This window comes from Miniopterus natalensis, chromosome 12 (genome assembly GCF_054644295.1).
Source record: "Miniopterus natalensis isolate mMinNat1 chromosome 12, mMinNat1.hap1, whole genome shotgun sequence".
In the NCBI taxonomy this organism is placed as follows: Eukaryota; Metazoa; Chordata; class Mammalia; order Chiroptera; family Miniopteridae; genus Miniopterus; species Miniopterus natalensis.
Window position 1 is genome coordinate 40,319,955 of NC_142092.1, and position 26,995 is coordinate 40,346,949.

Consider the following 26,995-nt stretch of genomic DNA (forward strand, 5'->3'; position numbering starts at 1 on the left):
GGAAACACCGAATTCCTAAACCACTCACCGCCTGCAGCGCCCCGGCTCGAAGGTCCCGCCCCCGGCCCCAAGCACCGCCCCGGGAGGCGGGGCCTGCGTGCGCACGCGCGGCGAGTGCGCCGACGTCCCCGCGCCCCGCCCCGCGGGCGGCCTCCCGCCGGCTTGAACTGAATCCCCGCGCTTCCGAGGGCTATGAGGCGGCGCCAACGGCCGGCGCCGCGGCCGGGGAGGGAGGGAGGCGGCGCGGGAGCGCGGCGGTGCGGGGCGTCTTCTGGCCGAGCCGCTGCTCCTGGGCTCGCTGCGGGGCCGCAGCCTTCGGGCCGTGGGCGCCCGAACCGCCGGGCGGCGGCCGGGGGCTCCCAGGAGGGGGCGGCGTCACCTCCACCGCGCGGGCTCCCCGAGGCGGCGCTCCGGCCATGATCGACTCCGGGAAGGTGCGCCGCGGCGGCGCGGCCGACTTCTTCTCGCACTACGAGTACCTGTGCGCCATGCAGGACTCGGTGCCGCTGCCCGCCGTGCGCGCCTGCCTGCGGGAGGGCGTGCTGGACTTCAACGCCGACCGCCTGCGCGCGGCCGACTGGACTCCGCTCCTCAGCACCCTCAAGATCAATAAAGACCTGCCCCTGATCTCTATCAAGAGCTTCTTCCAGCCGTGGCTGGGCGAAACAGGTTTGTAGTTCCCGCTTCTCGTGGCCCGAGTGGCGGTGCGGCGAAGCGGGATTTTAAACGGTGCAAGGTGGAGCCTGGGCGCGGGACCCGGGGCTCGGCGCCGGGGTACGGGTGCGGGGCGGGGGCGCGCGGCCTGGGCGTCCTCCCGGCTCCGAGACCCGGGGCGAGCCTCTAGGCCTCTAGGTGTATTTTCTTACCTGTAACTCGGGCTTAACCGGACCCCCTCTGTGTGGTAATGGCTAGGATTCGCCGCGGTTACGCTTGTAGAGCACTTAGCGCAGTTTGGGACGTCGTTAAGCATTCGGCACGTTACCTAGCTTATTGAATGGCTTTGCCTAGCGCAGAACAAAGGGATTGGGAAATTGATACATCCCAGCCTTTTGACTCATTTCGTTTTAAGACAGGGCTCTTTGTTGGGGGAGGGGGGTACGTTGTATTAAAAGTAGCGCAATGCAGTGGAAAGAGCATCGGTGTGAATGCAGCCTAGGGTTTGAATTCCAGGGTTTACACTCTGTGTGACCTGGGCAGGTTACTTCTGAACTACGGGGCAATTGTCAAATGACATTAAAAACCACTGTTTCCGTGGGTTCTTAGAATTAGCAGGTTGTGTGCGTAAAGGATCCTGGCCCTTGAATGAGCTCAGTCAGCACCACGCACTTCTGGAGACAGGGCTCCTGCCATAGAGAATTTTTCTTTTTACTGGGGGAGGTTGCAAGTGAACACAAGCCCAGTCGTCGGTACTCAGGAAGAAGTGAGTTCTAGTGCTGCAGAGCTGTAGAAGCTACACAGATGGCAGGAAGGAGCGACTGTGGCAGAGTTTGAGAAATTGAAGAATGTATGACAAAACTAAGGTACAGGACTAGAACTTCCTTTTTGGGAAAGAAGTGGATTGAGACTAGAAACCTGGTGGGGGCCAAATAGGGAGGAGCCTTGTTTGTTCTGTCAAAAGGTTGGATGTTTATCCTGAAGGTGATGGGAAACACTCAAGGGTGATGACATGGACTTTTGATTTGGAAGCTCAGCTGACCTCCTGAAAGGAGACTGACCACCTGGAAGGCAGTTGATTGGAAGGAGGATAATTGTAATCTAAGGGCCCAAATTAAGGTATGGAGAGGGGAAGACTGGATTACAGAGATCAGAGAGACAGATTGGGTGTGGCCTGGTGGCCAGTTAGAAGAGGGAGGGCAGCATGTCTGGGTGACAGCTTAAAGCAGCACTTTTCTGTGAGAGGCAGAGCACCATAAGAAGGAATTGGGGGTGGGGAAAAGTCATCTTTGATGCTTTAAGAGGGGCCTTTGGGGCATCCAAACATGTTTGACAGATGTTTGAAGGCATGGGAGAGACTAACTCAGTCTGATCCCAAAAATCGTAGGCCTGAAAAATGCTTTTTAAATGAACACACTTGAATATATTTATAAACTGAGAGAGTAGCCAACACAAAGGGAGGGTGTGAAAATATAGAAGAAATGATTATTGATTTATATTTTTTTAAAACCTGAACACTTGTCTTGTGCCTGGCCATTCTCTAGGCCCTGGGGTTTACTCCATCTGTTACCTCTTCTGCAAAGACAGTTCATCTCATCCCCTGGTGAAGGGTAGTCAGGTTATTCTCCGCATCTTATTCGGGTGTAGGAACTGTTCTGTACCTCTGACAACTTAACCGAAGTAATACCTTAGAAATCAAAAGTAATTACAGTTGGAGGGGACCTTAGAGTCTAGGCCACTATATTTAATCCTGCCTAACATTTTACATTGAATGTAAGAAAAGTGTATTGCGGAAACCATTCTCTTCAGAGTTCCTTTACCGAGTGAACCTTCTTTAATCGGTTGCATCCAGTGGGTCTAGGCTGTACATTTTAACGTCCTAGATTTGTTTCTTCATCCTTACTTACATTTTGCCTGGACTATTGCAGAAGCTTCTAGCTGGTTTTGCTACCCCTGAGTTCAGTTTCTCTCAGTTCATCTGCCTACTCGTCTTGAGTGATCTTCTAAAATGAAAGGATATGCCTAAAATAATGCTTATAATGGCTTACACCCACTGGATTAGTGCATGTTGGTTGCACAGCTTGTGTTCTGCACAGAGGCTTGAAATTTGAGCTGTGCCCTGCTGAGCCTTATGGGGCTAGTTGGCCCTGAGGAGGGGGTGCTTTTTATTGCCTGAAGTGGGTGCCTTTTTCTTATCCTTTCCTTTATCTAATTGGTCCTTCAGCAGTGGGGTGCCTTTTTCTACCCTTCAGAGGCACCTGTTCTATTGGTAGCCCTGGTCGTCATCACCTGTGGGGTTAAAAACCATCCTGTCTCCCAGGCTTGCTTTGGCCAACCTCTCTATTTTAATTTCTATCTCTTCTCCCACTTGCACCCCTGGCCTTTAGCACTCCCTACCTGCAGTATTGTCAGTGCCTGGCAGATGTCTTTGCACATGTTCTCCCTCTGCAGTTAACACACCTCCCACTAGACTCTGTAGTCATTCTCACCTTTCTAAACCAGTGATTTTCAACCTTTTTCTTCTCATGGCACACATAAACTAATTACTAAAATTCTGCAGCACAGCAAAAATATTTTTTGCCAATCTGACAAAAAAAGCTGTAATTTTGATTCATTTACATCAGATGGCTATTGTGTTGGCTGTTGTCTGTTTTTGTTTTTTGTTTTGTTTTTTTTTTGACAATCTAAGGGAAAAGATTGTATTGTAGCATGCCACACAGACACATTCTTGTGTTTGTGGTTGATGAATTACAGCTGTAAATAACGCTATGGTTTAATGAGCCCACCATTCTAAGTTTATTAAACATTTTCCATTTTTGTGAAAGTCCCCCCAAAAATACAATCAGGTATTGCATGTTTTAAAAATTCTTGTGGCACACTGGTTAAAGTCACTGTTCTAGATGATTCAACCTCAGGGTTATTTTGAAGCTATCACTTGGATATAACTTGTTGCTTCCATAGGAACTTTTTTACTCACATGGTTTGTTTCTATATCTTCTATGGTTGAAATTTTGAGTTTACATGAGCAGATGTTTTTTATTGTGTTTTTTTAATCCTCACCCAGGGATATGTTTTTTTTATTGATTTTTAGAGAGAGAGGGAGAGAGAGAGAGAAAGAAAAAAACATCCATCAGTTGCCTCCTGTATGCGCCCCAGTAGGGGATCAAATCCACAGCCTTTTGGTGTGCAGGATGATGCTCTAATCCAGTCACCCAGCCAGGGTAGCAGATGCTTTTTAATGATGATAAAATGTATGTTTGAAATCGCTAACTTTACAATACTTTTGCTTTAGGTTCTGACAGAAGTAAAGTTTGCAGAAGTCGAGTTCCTGCAATAAGAAGCAGAGATGTGACCTTCCAGCTATGTAAAGCTCTTAAATGCTGTTTAAGTGCATCAAATGCTCTAAAGAACCTGGAGCTAAATGGACTAGTTCTGAGAGAGAGAGATTTAACTATTTTAACAAAGGTAAGCCTTCTCCATTATGTCCTGAGTACATTTAATAGTTGCTTTTGGGGGAAACTAAACCAATAAATTTTTTAACCTTTTCTCCCCATTAAAGGGATTGAATAAATCATCTACTTTGGTGCACCTGTCTCTTGCAAATTGTCCAATTGGAGATGGAGGTTTAGAAAGTGAGTTTCAATCTTATTTAAGTCTCTTTTCATCAGACGGGGCTCATGATTCCCTACACACCATGTTAATTCCTATCTGGACTTTTCTTGGTGCTGCCTCTATCTGAATTGTCTTCTGTGCCTGCTCAAACGTTGTTCCAGTCTCACTTGTACCGTGAAAGTTCGTCATGCTCTATACTTTCTGAATTAATTTTACTTAACGGTTGTATTAAGCCACAAGCTACACAAATATATAATATTTTGTATTTTCTGTTTTTTGTGTTTGTTCATCTCTATGAAATATTATGTGAAGGGAAAGAGCAAGATAGAAAGAGGGAAAAAATGAGCATTATCTTTAAATAGTTAAAACACCTATATGCAATCATAATTATAACGCACTGTGGTATGTACTAAAATAGGAAATATATGCAAAGTACTATGAGAGTATATAAAAGACCAACAGACTCTAGGTTGGTGGGGCATATCATGTAAGTAAACACAGAAGGGGACTGTTGGTTGGGGTCCTGAAGAATTAGTATATGATCTCTGTGTCTTAGTAGTCTGGGGAGTAAGGAAGCCTGCATTTCAATTTGAGTGAACAGAGTTTGAGGCCCTCTGTCTTATATCATTCTAGTATATTGTATAGCACCTAATAAAAGTCTGGGTTTATAGTTGACATATAAATTGTTGATTGATAATCGAGATGAGGTTATAGGAAACAAAAATGGGAAGAGTTAGGCTTTTCGGTTTTTCCTGTCTCAAAAGGTAGCTGGTACTTTAGTGAGGGGCTGGGAATTAGGTTCGAGATATTCAGAGTTGAGCTTTAGCATCTGAATAGAATTAAATTGTTGCTATAAACTGGAGTAATGCTTTGTTACCGCCATGTTTGAGAATGCACCAATCCATATCCATTCTCTGCAAAGATCATAGATAATGAGTTTTACAGTACAGCTATAAACCTCCAGTAGACTTAAGAAAAGCGAGTAAATCAAGATTGACCAGACTGTGTAGGCTTTTCAACTTATTGTGTGTATGGTTTGTTTTTTTTCCTTTTAGTTGTTTGTCAAGGTATAAAGAACTCTATCACTCTTAAGACAGTAAACTTCACGGGGTGTAATCTGACATGGCAGGGAGCAGATCACATGGCCAAGATCTTAAAGGTGATTTTGTTTAAACTTTCATGAAAACATATTACGTGATTGAAGGCACATTACTATTTTGATACAAGGTGGCAGTTACTTTTGTCTTTTGATACATGTGGTAATTGCAGTTTTAGTTTTGTTGAAAGAATATGACCAATTTTTAGGTTGGGGTTCTACCATTTAGTAAAAATGGTCCACTTAATCTTAGAAATCAGAGATTGACTCTAAAAAATAAACAATGCTTTCATGTATTTTTAGTTATTGAAAACATGTATTGTGGTACTGTGAAGAAAGTGTATGCTATTAGAACCTTCAAATGACTTAAATGAATCCAATATTTATTGTTAACTGCTGTAATTTATAAACTGATAAAAATAACTATCTTAGCATTTTGTAAATATAGTTTTTAAAATAATACTTTAACAACTTTATAATGGTTATAACTACTATATTTAGGCCTAATATTACTTATTAATAATTTAACATAAAGCTTTTTTTAATAGTTTGATGGTACAGGACAGGGATAGGTAGACTATGGCTGGTGAGCCAAATTCAGCCTATCAGCTGTTTTCGTAAATAAAGGTTTTTTGGGAACAGTCACACCCATTTGTTAATATAGTAACTATGGCTACTTTCACCCTATACCAGTCAAGTTGAGTAGTTGCAACAGAAATTGTATGGCCCACAAAGCTGAAAAATTTACTTTTGGGACTATCGAGCAAGTCTATTAACTCCTAGTATAGAAAATAGTCAAGAACAAGGATTCTAAAAGCCAACGGCCTAGGTTCAAATTCCAGCTCTTCCATTTTATAGCTCTTGACCATGGACAAATTACTTAACTTCTGTGCTTTATTATGTGGATTAAATTATCTAATTTTGTATAAAATAGTGCCTGGGACATAGTAAGCACTAGGTACATGCTTGCTGTTATTTCCATTGTTGCTTTAATAAGTTATTGTTAATAGAAAAATGACACTAGTGGTTTTCCTTTTATAGCATCATAGGAACTTTCTTGTTGTTCAAGAATGTAATAAGATTTTTTTCTTTTAAAGTCAGTTTTCCCTGTTGCCAAAATTTATTTTATGAATATGCCTTTCAGACAATACCTGTGGTTAAAAATCAAACCATCAATTTTGTAAGGCATGTCAAATTGGCTTTGCTTATTTCAGGCCTCTACAGTTGGTGTGCATACCTTAAGTAGTACGTCAGATCCATTGGGTTAGGGGAAGAAAATATTGGAACCTCTATATTTATTTTTGTATCATTTAAAAAAACGTGTGGTATATAGTGTACATAAAGTATATGCGTAGAATTTCATATATATAATTTATTAATAAATAAGATACATGTTTTAAAAATGTGGGATGCCCAGTCAAGCATTTGGAAACCACTGAAACAGAATGATATAACTTAGGGCCTCAGCAATGCTAGAATTTAGAATCAGTTCCCTGACCTGGCAGATAAAGACAATAAATTTTATAGAATGTACTTCAGTTGTTAAAATATAACTAATCAGCAACAGGTCATCCAGTGGCTGAAGTCTCATTACTGGCAGACTAGAATCTGGGTCACTGAACTCTTAAACCACAAACAGTTGATCTCTTCAGTTGATTCTCCTGGCATATATACTTGGCATATGTGTGTAAATCTCAAACATGATAAGCCATACTCAGTGTGCATATACTGTTCCTTTATTTAAGTAACTTAATTTCATCTTATTAAACTTTTGAAGTATCAGACCATGAGAAGACATGAAGAAACCTGGGCCGAGAGTCTTCGTTATAGGAGACCTGATCTTGACTGTATGGCTGGCTTGAGGCGCATCACTTTGAATTGCAACACGCTCATTGGTGACTTCGGCGCAAGCGCTTTTGCAGAATCTCTTACTGAGGATTTATGGCTTAGAGGTAAGTTCTAAAATTAAAAATATTGAATTTTTTTAATGTAAAATGCTTAACTTTTGGCACAATATCATTGTCATATTTTTTAAAGCCTCATTTTTTCCTAAAGCTTTTATTGTGCTTTTAAACTTTTAAGAGTTGCATATATTCTTTATAGAAAATATCGAGTAACAATAAGAATTACCCATCATCTTAATAATACCCAGACATAATCACTGTTCATTTTGGTTTATGTACTTTCAGTCTGTTTTTTATAAATATATTTGTATACTTAGAGATTATGAAAATGGAATCGTATTGCACTTACTATTCATATCCCTGCTTTTTGACCTATAATGTAGTACTCCATTATAGTGATGTGCAATAGTTTAATCAATTCTTTGCAATTAGGTTTAGACAGTATGGTTTTTCCTGTCAGAAAGAGTGTGTAGTTGAGCACTTTGTATATATGTCTCTGTGTCTATCAGGATTACTTCTATAAAATACGTTACTAAAAGAGGAATGACTGAGTGTGACATATTTTCAAGACTTTTGATATATGTTGCCAAATTGCCAGCCAAAAATGTTGTCCAGTGTGAGGCCTGCACCCTTAGGAACACTGGCTTCTGTAACTTTTAAAAACTGTAAAACTATAAAAATGAGTATCAGCATCCTTTTTTAAAAAAAATGCAAGTGGGATTACTTCAGATTGTATAATTTTTTCATTTAGTGTAGTATGAACATCTTAACAAGTCAGCAAATTTACATCTACCACATAATTTTTTGTGACTGTTCAGAGTTCCACTGTATGAATATGCCATAGTCCACTTAGCTTCCTCATTCTTGTTAGATATAGAAGTTGTTTCCAGTTTTTCACTGTTATAAACAGTACCTTGATATACATCCTTGCCTACATCTTTGATTATTGTTTATGGTTAAATTCTCAGAAAAAGAATTTTTCTGGATCAAAAGAATATGCACAGTTTAAAGGCTTTTGCTGTATGGTTGAGCGTCCTCCTTGGCTGGGAATCAAACCGGCAACCTTTCAGTGCATGGGAGGACGCTCAACCAGCTGAGGCACACCAGCCAGGGCTATCTAACTTCTTATTTCTCTGTGTCATGAGGTTTTGAAAGATTCCAGTTATTTTCATGTAATGGTATACATGACACTTTTTCTTAAAAAAAGCTCATATGATAGTTTCCTCTTAGGTATACTTTTTATACCAGTGGTTTTGTGATGATCCCTTTGATTTAAATGAGTAGGTTGTGCAACCTCAGAACTACTAGTATTCATGATCATTTATTCTGTTCTTTGTCTTACCTTTTACCAAGAGAGAGTTCTTGACTATCACTCTTTCATGATAGGCTTTTAGCATATTTAACATATTTTATTATATATTCACACATTCTTTGGATTTGTCATTGTTTGCATCTTCTTAGACTTCTTTTCTATGTCTTTTTTGTTCTAAATCTGTTTTTTCTATTCTATTTTCCCCTTTTAACTAGTTTCAGGAGTAAATTGGAGCTCAAGATCATGATCAAAAGAATGCAGTGCAATTGCTGAACCCACTCAGTTTTTGCCTGTAAGATTTACACTGCCATTAGCATCTTTGCTATTTATGAACTGAGATTCTTTTGTGTTATTTTCACTCATAGATTATATATAGTTATTCTTCAACTCTAATTGTAGAATATGGTGGGTGATTTATTGGTACTAAAGGAATGGTAATTATGGCATATCCAAGAAGAGTTTTTTATTGGATTTTGCATTATGTGTGCATATGCTTTTTTAAAAAAATTTTCAGTACCTAATATGAAAAACCTGCCATGACTAGTCTTGTGCAGGAATTTTTCACACTTGAATAAGGAGAGTTGTCTTAAATCTGTACAGAATTGGCAAGTGACTTTTTGTTTTTCACCAATAGCACTTGACCTGCAACAGTGTGGCCTCACCAATGAAGGCGCAAACACTTTACTAAAGGCCCTTGAAAACAATAGAACTCTCGTCATTCTGGATATAAGAAAAAATCCACTTGTTGGTATGTCTCTGCATTTTTTTTTTATTGGTTAACAAATAACAAAACAAAAAGAATTTATTCATGTATTGACAATTTTTAAAACCTAATGTATTTAAATCCTAATCTTATACTTTTCTAGTATAAAGTTTTACCCTCACAGAACTTATATTCTAGTGGAGAGTTCAGATAGAAAAGAGTAAACAGGTAAGTTAGTATAGTTTTTTATAGTAAGAAGTGCAAAATTACCTTAAGGTGAGGAGACTGAGCTGGGCACATAGGACTACATTAGATAGGTTTGTCAGGAAACAGCTCTACTAAAGAAATGACATTTGAAAAGTGGAGGAGACCTGAGTGAAGAGAGGGGCAAGCCATGGAAGATATGGCACAGGAAGATTCCAGGACAGGAGAGTGATGAGTACACAGGCTCATAGATGGAAGGGTGGATGGAGTATTTAAGGAAAAACACATAGGCCAACATGGCCAGAGCACTGAGTGAGGGAGAACTTGGTGTGCTCTGAGGTTGGGGAGCTAGCCGGGGACCTGATCTTACAAGGTCTTGAAGGCCAGAGCAAGGACATGGATTGTTCTAAATGAGCAAAGGGTTTTGAGCTGGAAAAAGGCACCATCTGGAAAGTGTTTCAGTAAGATCACCCTGGTGTGGAGACTAGACTTGGGGGATAAAAAGCAAATAGGGAGACCAGTTGGAAGACTAATCACAGTGATCCAAATAAGAGATGGTTATGCTTACCTTAGGGTGGAAAGTTGGAGCTGGTGAAAGGTGGTTAAATTCAGGTTGTGTTTCAAGGGTGTAGCTAACAAGACTTGCAGATAGATTAGGTATAGGGTATGAAGGAAATAGTAATATAGAAACAAATCCTAGGTGATTTTGTACAACTGGGTGATACCACCTACTGAGAAGAAGGGGCTGAGGGAATATCAGGAACTTGGTTTGATGTTTACCTGCCTTTAGTGTCTGGCCAGTATCCAGACTCTGCTTCCTATCCAGAGGTGTCCAAAGTATTTAGATTTGATATTTGCTGCTGCCAAAATAGAAACCGTCAGGTCTGGGGGTAGGGGAGGGGGGCAATTTGTGAGGTGGCACACTTTCATCTTAGGTTTTTTGCTTTTTTAAAAATATATTTCTATTGATTTCAGAGAGAGGACGGGAGAGGAAGAGAGAGATAGAAACTTCAATGATAAGAGAGTTACTGATCAGCTGCCTCCTGCACGCCCCCTACTGGGGATTGAGCCCACAACCCGGGCATGAGCCCTGACGGGGAATCGTACTGCGATCTCCAGGATCATAGGTTGATGCTCAACCGCTGAGCTACACGGGCGATCTTGGAGGAAGAAATTAGAGTACACAAAGACAGGAATAGGTATACAATTACATTACGAGGATTTTGCATTTACTTTTATGGGAAAAGCAATAATTGGTTGGCTTTTGTTTTAAAATGGAAATAGTCACTCATTGGGAAATTATTACTATAATTTCAATTTATTTTACTATAGATCATTCTGTGATGAAAGCAGTTATCCAAAAAGTTCTCCAGAATGGAAGGAGTGCCAAGTCAGAGGTATAATATGTATTTACTTTTTCATTCTTTCAATGAAGACTTTCTCTTTCATTGATCGTTGTTCTTCATTTTCTAATAAAATTATTAAGGTGGTTTCTGCCGCCTTAAATTAAGTTTTTAGTCAAATAAAATGGCTTTTCTGTTTTTGAAAATATTGTGTGAATCTTTAATTTGGGGTCCCAGAATACAGATTGCAAACCCTTTATTAACTTTAAAAAACTTAGTAATTTCCTATTAATATCAAACCCTCATAAATAACCTTTATCTGAAATGGAGTATTTATTATTTCCTCTTCCAGTATCAGTGGATAACTTCTCCATCATTGAAGGAGCCATTCAAAACTACTAAACAGAAAAAGAGAACTATAATTCTGGGAAGTGGTCGAAAAGGAAAAGCTACTATTAGAATTGGTAACCCTTTGTATCTTGCCTTCTTAATGCTACCAGGACTTACACCCTTTATGTGTTCCTGTGTGCTCAAATTGAAGTCTCTTCTCATTGTATGATATTTATGCTAACAAATAGTAACTGCATGCATATTAGGATGACTGATTGTTCTGATACAGATTATGAGAATTTGTGGAATGTAGAAATAAATAAGAAGGAGATGCTAATATTTTCCTTTTTTAAATTAATTTTCTTGTTTGTGCTTCATAAAAAGTTTATTATTTTGACTATTTTCTGGTTGATGATTATTTCTGATACGTTGCAGTTGAAATTTGGGGTGTACTTTGACAATTTTAGCATTGGTGTTTTTGAGTGGTGCTTTTTTATTTTATTTTATTTTTAAAAAATATATCATTATTGATTTCAGAGAGAGGAAGGGAGAGGGGGAGAGAGAGAAACATCAAGGATGAAAGAGATTCATTGATCGGCTGCCTCTTGCACGCCCCCTACTGGGGATTGAGCCTGCAAGCCAGGTGTGTGCCCTGACCAGGAATTGAACCAAAATCTTCTGGATCCTTCGTCAGTGCTCAGCTGCTAAGCCATGGCAGCCGGGCTGAGTGGTGATATTTTAAAATAAAAAATTATCCTTTTGTGCTATAAGAAACAAATTTTTTTCAAGTTCCATTTTTACCTCTTATTCCCTTCTTCCTTAGAAATTCCCACCAAAAGTTGTTGAGTGAGGTAACACTTTGTCTCCTTCAATGATTTAAAAAACAAAAACAAAAAAACTTGGAATATATAATCCTTATAAAAGAATGCTGCAAACCATTTTACTGACCCTAGATGGGACATTGTAGAAAAGCATTTAAAAAATTTTTGCTATAATGTATTTTAATTTTCCAAACAATACTGAACCCTGAATTTTAAAAGTAAGCCTATAATTTTGTTGCCAGGCATCATTTTTATAATCTTCTTTATAAAACTCTTTAACAGTGGCATAAGTTTCATATTCTCCTGAACATATAAATTTGATATAATCCAGTTCTGATATTTTTGTATTGTTTTTAAAGAGACCTTAACTTTTATTTCTAGAACAAGTGTCTTTAGTTACAAATAGCTCTGTGTGTGTGTGTGTGTGTGTGTGTGTGTGTGAGAGAGAGAAAGAGAGAGAAATAAAAATGAATGGCAGGGTCGAATTAGTTAAACCAAGTCTAATATGAACCTAACCTTTTCTTGAGAGTAAATTGACATTTTGAAACAGTAAAACCATAAGATCTAATTCAAAGAAATTAAAATAAAATTTTTATGTTTATAATCTGCCAGTTTCTTACAAAAAGGTTTGTGGTGACTTTAGTTATATGTCAGGTACATGAAGATCACCAAACAATTACCAGCAAATAATCTTTTATTTGGATGCTACCTGAGACTTTTTTTAGAGTGAAATGTTTATTGATTTTTTGGTTATATTATATACACCTCCTCTACTTTGAGAAGGTGAGTGAAATAGTGATTAGGTCTGGACAATGGTAGGTTTTGTTTTGTTGTGACTCAGCAGAGTTAAAAGACAGTTTTGGTTGACATGTCTACTGGTTTACTTATTTATCTATTTATTTTAATTAAAATTTTTTTTTTTCTATTACAGTTTACATTCAATATTATTTTGTATTAGTGTCAGGTTGTACAGCATAGTGGTTAGACAGTCATATACTTTATAAAGTATGTGATATTTCCAGTACCCGCCTGGCGCCATACAGAATTATTACATCATTGACCATGTTCCCTGTGCTGTGCTTTACGTCCCGTCCCCATCACTGTTTTGTAACTGCCAATCTGTACTCGTAGGTCTTTCGCCTTTTCACCCAGTGCCCGGCTCCCTCCCCTCTGGCAGCCCTGTCTGTCCTCTGTGTCAATGATATGAGTCTGTTTCTGTTTGTTCATTCATTCATATTGTTCTGTAGATTCCACATAAATGTGAAATCATGTGGTGTTTGTCTTTCTCTGACTATAGTACCTGGTGGTGTCATAGGGCATCATGGAATGAGAATAAAACAAAGTTTTTTTCTTACTTAAAGTGGAAGTATGACAGGTTTGTGAGTTCACTGAGCAGTTTTTAAGAGTAATTTTATTTCTTGGGCTTTTTTTGTATTTGCCTCAGTTATTTGGAAACATAGAGGTAAGCCAAATTAGTGTCTGGCTGTATAGTTAGATCTCAGTGAGGTTAAGGGTTAAATAATTATGTGAATTGTGTCACATTCATATTATAATGATGTGTGCAGAAAGAAAATAGGAACTTGTGTTAGAATTTTTTTAATCTAACAAGTGTAAATTCTTTTGTTTTTAATTACAAATATATTTGCATTCGCTTCTGAAATTAAAGGAAAAGGTATACAGATACAAACCACATACACACAAACATTCTTTGTTAGAGATTAAATAATAAAAACATAATAGCATAAGACAAACTGAGGTCCTATATGTTTTAAGAGATAATGTAAATTTATCCAGAGAAATCATATAGGATCATGCAGTTATCAACAAGCTACACTACATGAAATATTTGTCCTGTATTACCACATATACTTTATTTTACATCCTAATGTTGCTTAAGTAGATATTCTATAGTGATAACAGGATAAATATAACTACTTTAACAAGCCTGTATTGTTTTTTGTAACATTAGTGAAAATATTTAAATGTGAATTTAATATATGGTTTGTTCTAAATAAAGTATTAACATGTAGGCTAGGTTTTGCTACCAAATTCTTCATACAAAGATACTTGACTCTTCAGTATTGAAATGTAGGATAAGTCTCCACATTTTGCTCTTTTATGCAATGGGTTTTATTTCTTTCGTGTTTTCTACATGAAATCAAATGAGCAGTGAAGGTCAGCAGACTTAGAGGAGAGTAATACTGGTTACCCACTACCCAGCAACTTTCAGTCTTGTAACTTTGATCATTTTTACGTAGAAAAATTAATCTTAAGTTGAAATTTTGGCCTACTTTTAGAAAATTCTTTTTGGCAGGGGTCGTGGATGTATCTGTCTCTGTCCTTGAGATTCAGTAATGCCAAAGATATTCTGAGATTTAATAAACTGAATGTTTCTGCATGGTACATAAAATGTATAATTCTTTATTCCTTGGGATGTTTTTATTTACTTTTGCATATTCTGCACATTTCATGCTTTTTAGTTAAAATATTAACTTGTTACCATAGAGAACTTATATTTTTAAACATTGCTGGCCTATGTAAAAACATTTTTATAAAATGTCTGTTTTTAGTGGCTTTGACGTCATTTTTAAGTGCCCATTTGTATTCTTTTAAAAGTGTGCATATGTACTGATTGCTCTGTAGACCCTGAGTGCATCTTGTCTTTCTTTTAATGCTTTCTCAAACATAGGATTGGCTACAAAGAAACCTGTAAATAATGGAAGAAAACACTGCCTTGGTAAAGACTGCTATGCTCCTGAACCTTTGCCGCCTGGCGTGTCTGGTTTCCTGCCGTGGCGTACTGCAGAACGTGCAAAAAGGAACAGGTAGGGTATTTTTATTTTCTACCTTTAGTCATTCGAAATTCTTTATTTTGGAGCGCATGTTATGTGAGAGGTCTCTGGCTGTTTCCATAGAGGATAAAGATAAGTCGCACAAGGACATCTGCCTAGTGCATAATTTAAGGAAGAAAAACTAAAAGTAATTATAGTTGGGGGTTTAAAGTTATTTCTTAGCACCACAACAGATGTAACCTGGTGGGAGGCAAGAGGAGACTAAAATTATCTCTAATTGTGCAAGTGAGAAAGGTTTCATTAAAGGCTGGTGTAGTTGAGCCAAGTCCTGCAGCGCTAAAGTAGGAATTTGGAAATGTAGGAATGGGGGGAGAAAGACATTTTAAGCATGGGGAATAGTTTGGTGCAGAGAATGGAACTTTGGATTAGATTTAATCTAACTCAGTCATGACATACGTTATTTTAGTGAATCACACTAGATTTAACTAGTTTTAGCTGATTGTTTATCCAGGGGATAGCTGTTTAAAGTAATTTTTGTCATAGACGTGTAAAAATCTTTTAAAATTGTTGAACTATAATTACAGGTTTGTCAGTGAATTAGACTGCTATAAATTATTTTCAAAGGACTTACTTGGTACTATTCAAGAAATTGGGGATTGACAATTGCTTAAGACAGAATTGATTTTAAATAGGACTTGAAGTAGGTACTATGTAAAATAGTCATTAAATTGTTCTAACTAGGGGTTTCATATCTTCTTGAGATACTAATCTCAGGCCCATCCTGGTTGCATGAATGGTAAATTAGAGAACCATTCATGTCACCAGTTAAAGAAGTTAGACTGGAAATACCAACCATTCTGAACATAAGAACTAAAGGTGCCTCTCAGCAGTTCAGAGCTATTACAAAGCCAATCTGCTAAATTCTGCTCAATTGTCTCCATAGCAGAGCCCTCCAGGTCTTAATTTTTATACAAAATTCTATATGGATATTGTACATAACCCTGACAAGTTTTATTAACTGGGGTTAACTGATGATGTATTTACATTAAAATATAATTTAACTTGTTACTATCTCTTTAGGGGTTTTCCATTGATCAAAACTCGTGATGCATATAATCAGTTACAGGTATGTAGCTTTCATATTTGTGATATATAGGGGGTTGAAGTGGGAAAGGTGTAAGGTCATTCGCTTTGCTTTTTAAACCAAACAGAGCCTTGCAAGAAGCATTTCCCTCCCTGAGATAAATTCATTTAAAACTTGCCAGGTCACTCTCCCAATGCCGCTTCGTAGTTGTGTGGATATGGCACACACTCGGGGCTTGCAGTTTCATCTGTAAGCAAGGAAGCCATTTCTCTAGTCCACAAATGAGCTCTTGCCCAGTGAAATAAATGTGACTGCCATTACTGACCCAGCATGTGGAGATGTCATATTCAAGAATTCCCTTATGTTTTTAAGAAATGTTGTCTGGAGGCTATATAAGTTCCTTATCCTAAAGCCGAAATAAAGCAACAAATTCCAAAGCCTCTGCTCTCTCAGAACACTTCTCCCTCTCACCAGGACCACGCACATTTCCTGTCATACTGCCTCATGGTCTTAGAGCAAACAAGTCCTCAGAGTATGAGGTTCTCCTTCCCAGCCGTCCTGGGACCGTGTACAGTTGCTCTGTGAAAGACAGCACTCTTGAGATTGAGACGAGCGCCCTGCGTGCCGATACTGCCCCCAGGTGCCCAGCAGAGTGCCTGCCTTGTTCACCATTGGCACCTCCTGCACTGCAGGGTTCACGGCCTGTGGCTGAAATGGTATCTTGGTGACTTGTCCTCTGCAGTTACGTAATCCCAGCGCACTTCTTTTGATCTGTAGACTTTTTATGGGGTTGGACCAGGTCCATTTTTAAAACTTTGGAAATACCATATTGAACAACATTCCAGTGGCAGTGAAACTTGACAGGAGAGTTGTGTTAGTTTTACACATTTTTGGCTTATGGATGACGAGAAGGTGAGGTTTCTGATGGGTCACTTTTAGTTGTCTATGGGTGTGTCATTTGTTTTTTAAAATTCTAGTGTTTGGCATTCAAATTATTCTTCTCTATCATTCCCCTCCTGATGGATTTTCTTTCTGAAAATGACATTTTCTCCCAGACTCTCTGTGTCTAATGGTGGAAAGTATATTTCTCACCTGCAATATAAAGTTGATCTGAGAAAAAATGTTTACCCTGGCCTGTCTGTGACTTATATGAAAGATATTTAATAAAATAATATGGACAATTCCAAATATTATTCCTAACTGTGTACAGTAACAGCAAAAATAAGTTCCTGTCATTTTACTTTGTCATTGCTTGTTTTGCACTAAGGGGCAGTGAAAGACATTTATAAATAATAACTTGATAACTCAGATCACTTTTGTTAAATGTCCTTTAATATTTGGTAGCTGGTGTATCTTATCTCTTATATTTCTTGTCTTCTTTCTTTAAGCAATTAGATTTTCCTGTGACTGTGACAGTAGAGAGTCCTTCCTCCTCAGAAATTGAAGAGGTCGATGATTCTTCAGAAAGTGTTCAAGAAGAACCTGAGAAAACCAGTTTAAAACCAGAAGCGTTACAGGTACAAAGTTAACCACTTTCAAGATATAGAGGAGAGTAGGACAGCTTGCGTGAGGCTTCTGTTTTGCCCTCCTGTGTGTATCGTGTCCCCATGAGTGGTTCTTAGGTTAGACCAAGGTGAAAGGTGGACATTCGAACTCTAAGAAATAAAAATCAAAATATGCCGCAACTAATATATTTTCCTTTCCTTAGAACCATAGAATATATTAGATTTAAGGAGAACCTGAATGATCATAAGATAAACTCCAAGAACTTGAATTCTGAATGAATGTACTCAGCTGATTCAGTTCTCTTATTTTACAGGTCAGGAAATTGACCATTCTAGCTGAACTCAGTAAGAGGAAAATATGACTTAATTTCTGTAAAAAGTAAAGTTGAAAAAAAAGTTTTTATGTTGATATTCTCCTTTTCTAAAATAAAAAAAACTACATTAGGTTGCCTGATAAACCTGGCATCTAATGTCATTTCATACTTCTGTTTGTATGGATAGAAAAGAAAAATTAACTTTTATAACAAATTTTTGCACCTCAAAAATACTGTATTTTATTTCAACTTTAATGCAGAGTTGATCATTTGTAGTAAATAAGGGAAACATCACTTGGGGGTTCTTTGTCTTTTTGTGCTACAGACTCCACATTTAATTTTAACAAATTATTTAATATGATTTTCTCTTAGTATAAAACTTGACAGATTTAGAACTAGTTTTCCCATTAGGACTATAGAAATTACTATTTCATTTTCAAAAAAGAAAGCTAGATTTTTATTGTTTAAGTTAAAACTAATGATAATAGAGAAAAATTTTAAGATAATTACTTAGAAAATTATGAAATGTTAGAGTAGGAGGAATCTGAGTTCATGTAAAATTGTCTCGTAAATGAGCACCTACAAATTGTAGCACTTAAATGGTTTATTCTAAGTTGCCAAGTAAAGACAAGAGCCTAGAGTGTCTAATCCTCATTCATCGTCATTTTGGATGTGTTGTATTCATTTCCTTCACCAGGTGACTAGAAGATTGTATTTAGAAAAGCTATTATAGACGTTAGGGAAGACCAGGAAGATTAGAGACTGTAAGTAGGGAACAACTGAGTCAAGACCCATGAGGACCCTCCTGCTCCTGGATGTCCACTAAGAGTTAAAAACTAAGTAAATTATGTAATGTTCATACAGTGGGAAAACTACAAAGCAATAAAATTGAATGTACTAGAGCTACAGGCAACAGTGTGGATGAAAATTTTTTTAAACAGTTCTTTTTATTTTTAAATTTATTTATTGATTTTGGGGTGGGGGAGGAAAAAAGAGGGAGAGAGAAACATCAATTTGTTGTTCCGTCCATTCATGCATTCATTTGTTGATTCTTGTGAATACCCTGATGGGGATGGAACCTACAACCTTGCTGTATCTGGATGATGCCCTAACCAACTGAGCCACCCTGCCAGGGCCAGTGTGGATGAATTTTTAAAAACAATGTTGAATGAATTAAATAAAATACAAATACACTATGATTTTTTTTTACATAAAGTTAGAAATTGGTAAAGCTAAGCTATATTGTTAGGTATGTATGCATGTAAAGGAAATGATTGTCAGTATTTAAGAGGGAAAGAGGGGCTTGTGATGAGAGAATGTGGGAATTTTTGAGATGCGGACAAGTTTTACTTACAGACTTTAATGATAGTTAGAAAAGTATTCTTTTTATTTGCCACACTGACAGTTTTACCCTGTGCACTTTTCAGTATTTGTACGTTTTACAATTAAAAACCTGACTAAAGAAATGGTTGCCTCTAGAGAGCTGGATGTGTAAGTGGATTAAGACTACAGTTGACCCTTGAACAACTTGGGAGTTAGTGGTACCTACCTCTTGCACAGTTGAATATTCGAGTATAACTTAAGTTAGCCCTCCACAGTGTTACACGGATTCCTAACCACCAGTTGACCCTTGAACAACTAGGATTTGAACTGTGCGTGTCAATTGAAAAAATTTGGGTTAGGTGGACCCACTCAGTTCAAACCTGAGTTGTTCAAGGGTTAACTGTATTTTAAGCCCTTTGCTACTGATTGCATTTACGTATTCATCATTAAGCATTAATTGATGTACCAAGCACTCTTCTCAGTTTCACATGTGTGTTAACTCACGTAATTGTCATAAGAACTCTTATGATGTGAGAACTTATCTCCATTTTATAGATATTAAATTGAGGCCTAGAGTTATTGAACTTGTCCAAAGTTATATAGCTGAGAATTAAGGCCAGGATTTTCCCCAGAGAATCTGAATTTTTAAAATATAATCTAAAAGAGAAATTTACTAATTATAAGCAAAGAAATACATATTTAAAGAAGACAGAAAGTTTTCACCTGTCCAGTTAGAGAAAAACACATTGTCGTTTACACACATAAACTTGTATTGGCAGGGCTTTTTCTTATTTAGCATTTACTGATTGTCTACTTTGTGGTAGGCGCAGGTTCTGGGGGTTAGTGCTTAAAACCCACTCCCTTCTCTCAGATATCTTGCACTTTAAGTGGAGAAGTGAGCCAACATTTATAATAGAGGTTATATATCCAGTGATATATTGCCATTAGCAGTATAAAATCTTAGAAATCTTTTGGAAAGCAATTTGGAGATAGGTACCTCAGAGCCTTAAAAATGTTTACTTGCTTTGATCTCAAACTTGTTTTTATTGATTTATTTCATTAAAATTATGCTAAATATGAAAAAACCTTCATGCATAAAAATAATTATTTTGTCTTATAATATTGAAAAATTGTAAAGAACCTAAGTGTTTAACCATAAAAGAATGATTAACATGGACCGATAAACCCTCTCAATGGAATATTTTGTTTCCCAGTAAAAAAAAAATCAAGGTTATGGATACCCTCATTCTATGAGAAATAATTGATTCAATGTTAAGTGGAAAAAACTTGAACATGAAATTTGATATACAGTATGATAGGAGCTTTGTTCTAGAAAAATTTCAGCTAGCCAGTGAATAGCAGGGAGGAAGGAGAGCAGATACAGGAAGAAAAATACTCCAGAAACTTATCATTCATCTTACTTAAGTAATAGAATATCTAGCAAAGTACTTTCTGATATTTTAGTTCCATATTTTCTTTTAAAGAACATGAATAACTTCGTAGGAGGAGGGTACACTTTTTCATAAAAATTTAACATTATGTTCTAATTCCCTCCACTAGAGGGAGAAACTGTTTCATGTAATTGAACTTTGATGTGTTGTTTAGAACTGGTTAATACTGGAATATTTTAGTCAACTGCCTCTGATTGTGGTGGGCTTTGTTTGTTTGTTTGGATGTTTTTATAAAAAAATTTTATTGAGGTATAACATACATACAGCAAAGTGCTTAAATCATAAATCTAAGCTCAGTGAATTTTTACAAATGTATACACTCATATCACTCCCATCCAGAAAAAATTATTTACAGCTTTTCAAAAGGCTTCCTTGCTCAACTTCTCTAGTAAGTATATTCTCCTTCCCCAAAGGTAGCCACCATTCCCACTTCCATTATGTGATGAGGCTTTTTTGTTTGCTTTTTTTTAGAATCTGTATGAAATCAGTTTTAAATATTAAAAACATTGTGTAAATAATGAAGGAATTTTGCAATTTTTTTTTTCTCATTAGAAACTTGACAAGCTTTAACTGGTAATGAAACATTTAAAAACCGGAAGTTATTAGACTGTTTATTTTTAAAACATATGTTCTTTGTATAAAAATAGATGTTTATTGAGCAAATTTTTGAAAACAATGAAAGCTTTTTGAAGGAAATAAAGGCCACCTCTGCCTGTACACACACCTAATTTGCCCTTTGTCTTAAAAAGGTATCAAAAATATTTTGTCATGTCACTAAATACTCTTCTATATCAAAGAATCAGATTAAGCTTATCCCTAAGAAAAACACACAGATATATTTTGAATATAGAACTCTTGAAGTGTCATTAACTCTGCTTCAGACTTCTGGTTATCATTGTTTTTTAGTGGCTTTATAGAGCATTCCTTCATATGGGTTTGCTGTTTTTATTCACACCAATCCCAATTTGGAGGTTTTTAACCCACTTCTAGGGATTAGTTATAAACAGTCCTATGACGTCATGTTGCTAGATAAATCTTTGCCCACATCGTTGATGAATTCCTTAGGGTAAATTCCTGGACATTGAACCTTAATTACACCTGCAAAATCCCCTCACTGCCGCCCCTAGGCTAGTGTTTAAGTAACTGGAAGGTTTGTGCACTTCAGCAGGTAGGAATCTTAGGGGCTGTCTTAGAGTGGTGTGTACCACAAGCAGTGTCCCCCACTTCAGGGGTGTAAGTGTCTTAGTTCTTGGAGTATTGGTAAGGGAGTTTACCTATGTCTGTTCTTTTTTATTGACTTTGGTGAATGGAAAGATGACCACTTCTGTGAACAGGAATGGCTCCCAACTTCCTGAATTCAAACGTGGCTCTACTACTTAATTTGTTAAGTGACCTTGTGTGTGCTGCTCTTCTCTCGGCCTTCATTTTCTCATTCATAAAATAACATGGAGTTAATCATTGTTCTTTTCTTGTAGGGTTTTAATGAGTAAATTACTTAATACCGAGGAAACCCTAGAACAGTGCTTGGCATATGGTAAAGGGCTTTAAAGGTGTTTACTTTTTTAAAAAATGCATTTGAATCTGCAGTTACATAATTCATTGTGTTAATGAGCATGTTACTAGGGCTCCCTTTATTAAAGGGACCCACAATTAAAGACAGAATTTTATTTTTTTCACCTTAAATTTTTATTTCTGGCTTACTATATTGTAGACATATACGCCTTTTCTAGTGAGCTGCCAAAATCTGTTTGGGAAAAAGTAAGAGTTAAATAAATCTTTAGCATGCTAATTTGCTATATTTTGGTAATTCACTATCATGGTATGATATTACAAGTAGTGGACTATAATTCTGAAATCTGAGTTCACTTCTGGCTCTGCCTCTAAATCCTTGGTGAGATCTATAGCTGGAAAGACTTTTGGATATCATACTATGAATAGTTTATAATGTACACTCTATTTCTTCGCACTAGGAAAAACTGGAGGAGTGCATAAAGCAGTTAAAGGAGGAAAGAGGCATAAGGCTTAAGGCTGACAAGCGAGTTCGTGAGGTAAACAAGTGTTTTCTTATACTTTGGAGAGTTTGGGCTTTATTTTGATTTGATTTTAAGCCATACACACAGTTTATAAACTTTAGAACTGTAATATATTACAAATTGGTTGTACCACATGAACTTTTATATTTACTCATAGTTAGTGGTCATGTGATCTGTATTTCAGCAAATATCTTTTTAAAAATGTAAAAATCTTAGAGTTTTTGTGTGTGCTTTTCTGTGACTTTAAGCTTATTTTTGTTCATGATGTTTTGATTCAAAAAAGCACTTGTGCTTATAATATATATATATGGTAACATTAAGACTGTCTACTCAGCTGTTGGGGGGAGGTTGGGGGAGTAGAGGGATTGAACAAAAACGAAAAAGAGAACTCAAGGACGTGGACAACAGTGTGGTGATTTTGGGAGTGGAGGGTGCTGGGTGGAGGTGGAAGAGGGCATAGAGGGGATAAAAGGTGATGGAAACAACAAAATAAAATAAAAAGACTGTCTACTGACAATGAATTAGAAAAGCGAATCATTTAAATAAATATAAGTTATTAGAAAACTGCTAAGAATACAATAAAGGAAAAATATGTACTATGAGAATTACAATTAGGCTAATGTGCATGAAAGCAGGGCATAAACTTTGAAAAGTTCCATATAAATATATATTATTACAAGATGAGTTTAGGGAGGAATTACTTGAAGCGCATACATTGGATTGGAGGGCACTTATTCAATGAGTATTGAGCACCTGCTTATATAAGGCAAAAGATGCATCATGAATGAAAGGCCTTTCTGAGAAAGACTGGAACTGGGCTTATATGTGATTTAGATGCGGAGATGATGAGGGAGAGGTGTGCAAGGGAGCAAATGTTTTTAAAAGCCAAGGAGAGTATTGATAAGCATACATTTAATAAATTGGGTATGGCTAGGACTTTTAAACTTACACAATGAATATTTTTCTCACTAAAATTAATCTTTAAGATTCAACAGAGTTGTATTATTCCTTGTTCAAATATGACTGTATTTTATTTTATAATTTAAGGGAACCCTTAAGCAGCTAATTCTCTAATGTAGAATGAGGATCCAATGTGAATTAACCAGTTAGAAATGTGATCTTTTGCAAGGTCATTAATAAACAATAATTGCTTTATTTATATACCACCTAAGTATTACATAAAAAACCTTGTTGGGTGGCTCTGGGTTTTGATAATTATGTCTTTTACTGATGGAGAGTTAGATTAATCACTAATTAATTGCATTTTTAAATGTTTTAGTTTTGTTACTTAAAAACTTTTCTTTTGATGAGAGTGAGAGAAAATCGTGTCTATCATTTTCAATTTTCTTTTATAGCTTGAACATGAAAATGCCCAGTTAAGAAATATAAATTTTTCTTTGTCTGAAGCCCTTCATTCACACTCATTGACAAGCATGATCCTGGATGATGAAGGTGTTTTGGGCAGCATTGAGAATTCTTTTCAGAAGTTCCATGCTTTCTTGGATCTCCTTAAAGATGCTGGGTTAGTTCATTTCTCTCCATGGCACTCATCTTTTCACAACTATAATGGTAGTTTTTGCTGAGGAACTTGAGCAGTTTTCATCACTTCCATGGTCATATTTAGTGTGTAATTACAGGTAATGTACTTATTTTTTTTTAAATGAGGAATTACATTTTAAAAGAAATGCAAAATGGTGAACCAGCTTTGGTAGAGCAGGGCCCATTATAAAAGAGTAACCTATTAGTAAGTATAGTTTAAAATAATTTTTATCCTAGACATAAAAATTGTAACTAATCAGCAGGGCATATATTGATCAGCAGTTCTCAACTGGGAGTGATTTTGCTGAAAGAAGATGCCAAAAGAGAGAATGAGAGGTTGATAATTGATGGAGTAATGTGCGTAGGCGAATGGGTTGGTGTTGGGAAGGAAGGAACACGCACACTCTTGGAAACTGTAGGAAAGAAAGGTGGTGAAGTTTGGGAAGATGGTGATAGAAGGAGACTTGACGACGTGCTGAACGCACAATACGGTGTACATATGGTGTATTGTGGAATTGTGCACCTGAAACCTGTATAATTTTGTTAACTGGTGTCACGCCAATAAATTCAATAAAAATAAATAAGTAAATAAATAAATATAAGTAAAACCATGATCCTGGAAAAGGGTTTAAAAAAAAGTGTGGGAAGAGAGGTGAGAGACCAAGGACTTAGGTGCATGACAGATGTTTAAGCTGCTAGTGAGACAGTTTAAAATGGGGTGGTGATGGGTAAGGAAATAAATCAGATGGTGGCATGAATATTAAGAGGTCTGAGAACTTGGGAAAGATAGAGGCTTATAATCTGGAGTAGAATATTGGCTCTTAAGGTTACAGAAGTACTTCGTAGTTATGGATACGGGGAGATCTGAGCTGCTCTGATGTGACTACAGTGGCCCTGCCCGTTGTCCTCTATCCAGGCTTGGGCAGCTCGCCACGACGGCTGGGATAGATCCGTCAGATTTCCATCTCCTGGGTCGTCCCCGGCTGCATTCTACTCTTGCTAGTCCACCTAAGGAAGAAAAGGCACTTGAAGAAGAAAAACCAGAATCGAAGCAGAATGCCCTAGGACAAATGCAAAATATCCAAGTAAGTGGACAGAATAAAACTTAATGATTCTAAGAGTGATTGGCAAAAAGGGAGTTACCAAGTCAGAGAAAATAATGAAAATCTGTCAGAGTTCACATGCTTTGGAGCTAGAAGCTTCTTTGGGGTCCTTTCTAAATCTGAGATTAGTAAATTTGTGTCCATTTCATGCTATCATATTGTTATATATAAAAAACTGGAAGTTCTCTTGAAAATTTATGACTTAAAGCAAACTATCCCCAGTGAAAGAAATGAAGCATTAGAGAAAATATTCTAAATTTTAAATTGTGTAAATATCTATTCTATTCATATTCCATCTAGGTTTCTATTTGTATGCAGTCAGCTTACAATGAAGGAACACTAATGAAGGTACAAGTACTGATACTGATACAGATAATTAATGAAAATAAGTGATCCATATATAACTAATAGGCCATATACTATAGTTAGTCACCCAGTTATGGGAATGGGAGGGGAAAACCTATCTGCTTTTCCTGTAGCCTTACTTGGAGCCCCCATCTCCCGTGTCAGCCAATCTCAGGCTGGTTGTGGGAACTGAACTTGAGAACACAGTCTCATCACAAATTGGATACTGCTTACATGTGCTGGAGGATAGAAAAGAAATTAATTTTCTTAAGTAATAGGGTTTTATTATTTCTAATGAGGGAAAGGGAAATGGGTAATTACCCCAAACACAAAAGTCTGAAAATGTAGGTGGACATACTTAGATGTAGCAAAGTTAAGTTGGGAAGCACTTGGCAAGATGTAATTAGAAAAAAACTGGCTCTAAAATCTTCTAAATAATCAATTGACTATCTTAATAATGAGATCACAGAGTAACATTGAAGCTTAGGACTCTACTTTCTAATGGTTGGCTTTGTTCATTACTGAATTTTTGTCTTGTTTTTTTTTTGCCTCCAGTTTCAGAAAATTACAAGTGACACTAGAATTCCTTTGCCTCTCGACTCACAAGTCCCAGTTTCTGTGCAGGAGGCGTTAGTAACTTCCAAAGACAACTTGGGAGTCGAAGTCACTGAGCGACGGCAGGAGTCTTTTGAAGAATTCATTGCTAGAACATGTTCTCCTTCAGCTGATATGATTTCTGGACCTGGAAATCAAAGAAAAGAAGACGAGTTGTCTAGAAATAGCAGATCTTCAGAGAAAATGGCCAAAACCTGTGAATATACTAAAAAACACTCTGCTAGGAAAAAACATGGAAAGGACCTACATTCCCGCTCTGACTCACCTGTGAACTGGAAAAGCAAAGGAATAGAGCAGAATAGTTTTAATGAGCCAATTAAAAGCGAGTCTTTGAAAAACCACATTTCTGTCAAGAAAGACAGTAGAATAGTGACTGTTTCATCCAAGAGAACTAAAAGTAAACTCAATCTGTTAGAACATTCTGAAAGTGATACTCTTGGATCTGATTTTGAATTTCAAGAAAGCATTCATACTCTATCACGCCTGACATAGTTCTAAATCTTTTGAAATTATGTTTTTGCCTTAAAATTTAATAAATTTCTTATGTTTTCATTATGGCATATGGTGTTTTTAAGTATGGAACTGGAAACCATTAGAGAAAGATTTGTCCATTACAATGAAACTTTTGGTGTATATTTCCTTTTGACATTTTGCACCATTCACTCAGTATGTATTTACTGAGGGCTTGATACTATTCTAGGTGTTACTCCTTTTATCAGTGAACAACAATGCCTTTCCTTCTTATGAAACTAATCCTCTTTGGAGTGAGAAAAACATAACAAAGCAGGGTAAGGGGACTAGAAAGGGATGGGACAGAATAAATGGAATACCATTTGGTTAAAGGTAGAAATATTACAAATTGCATGGCCAAAAACCATTGACATATCCTAATTCATAATATCCAGAGCAATA

At 37.0% G+C, this 26,995-nt stretch overlaps 1 protein-coding gene across 2 annotated transcripts; it reads left to right on the forward strand.

Annotated features, from left to right (window-relative positions):
• Positions 1-387: 387 nt before the first annotated feature.
• CEP78 (centrosomal protein 78) lies at positions 388-26,635 on the forward strand. Of its 2 annotated transcripts, XM_016223004.2 has the most exons (16): positions 388-669; positions 3,947-4,119; positions 4,214-4,286; positions 5,322-5,425; positions 7,140-7,314; positions 9,213-9,326; positions 10,818-10,882; positions 11,181-11,292; positions 14,669-14,804; positions 15,852-15,897; positions 17,244-17,372; positions 22,419-22,496; positions 23,837-24,003; positions 24,937-25,105; positions 25,424-25,471; positions 26,024-26,635. In XM_016223004.2, exons 1-16 carry the CDS (start codon positions 417-419, stop codon positions 26,573-26,575), a joined length of 2,394 nt encoding a protein of 797 aa, XP_016078490.2. In that variant the 5' UTR covers positions 388-416; the 3' UTR covers positions 26,576-26,635. The 2 variants fall into 2 exon arrangements, with proteins under 2 accessions (XP_016078490.2, XP_016078491.2); XM_016223005.2 differs by lacking the exon at positions 25,424-25,471.
• The last annotated feature ends 360 nt before the right edge of the window (positions 26,636-26,995 follow it).

Coding starts and splice junctions, on each gene's coding strand:
- CEP78 (XM_016223004.2), top strand. CDS start 417: ATGATCGACTCCGGGAAGGTGCGCCGCGGCGGCGCGGCCGACTTCTTC. Junction 7,315..9,212: donor TGAGGATTTATGGCTTAGAG/GTAAGTTCTAAA, acceptor TTTCACCAATAG/CACTTGACCTGCAACAGTGT. Junction 10,883..11,180: donor GAAGGAGTGCCAAGTCAGAG/GTATAATATGTA, acceptor TTCCTCTTCCAG/TATCAGTGGATAACTTCTCC.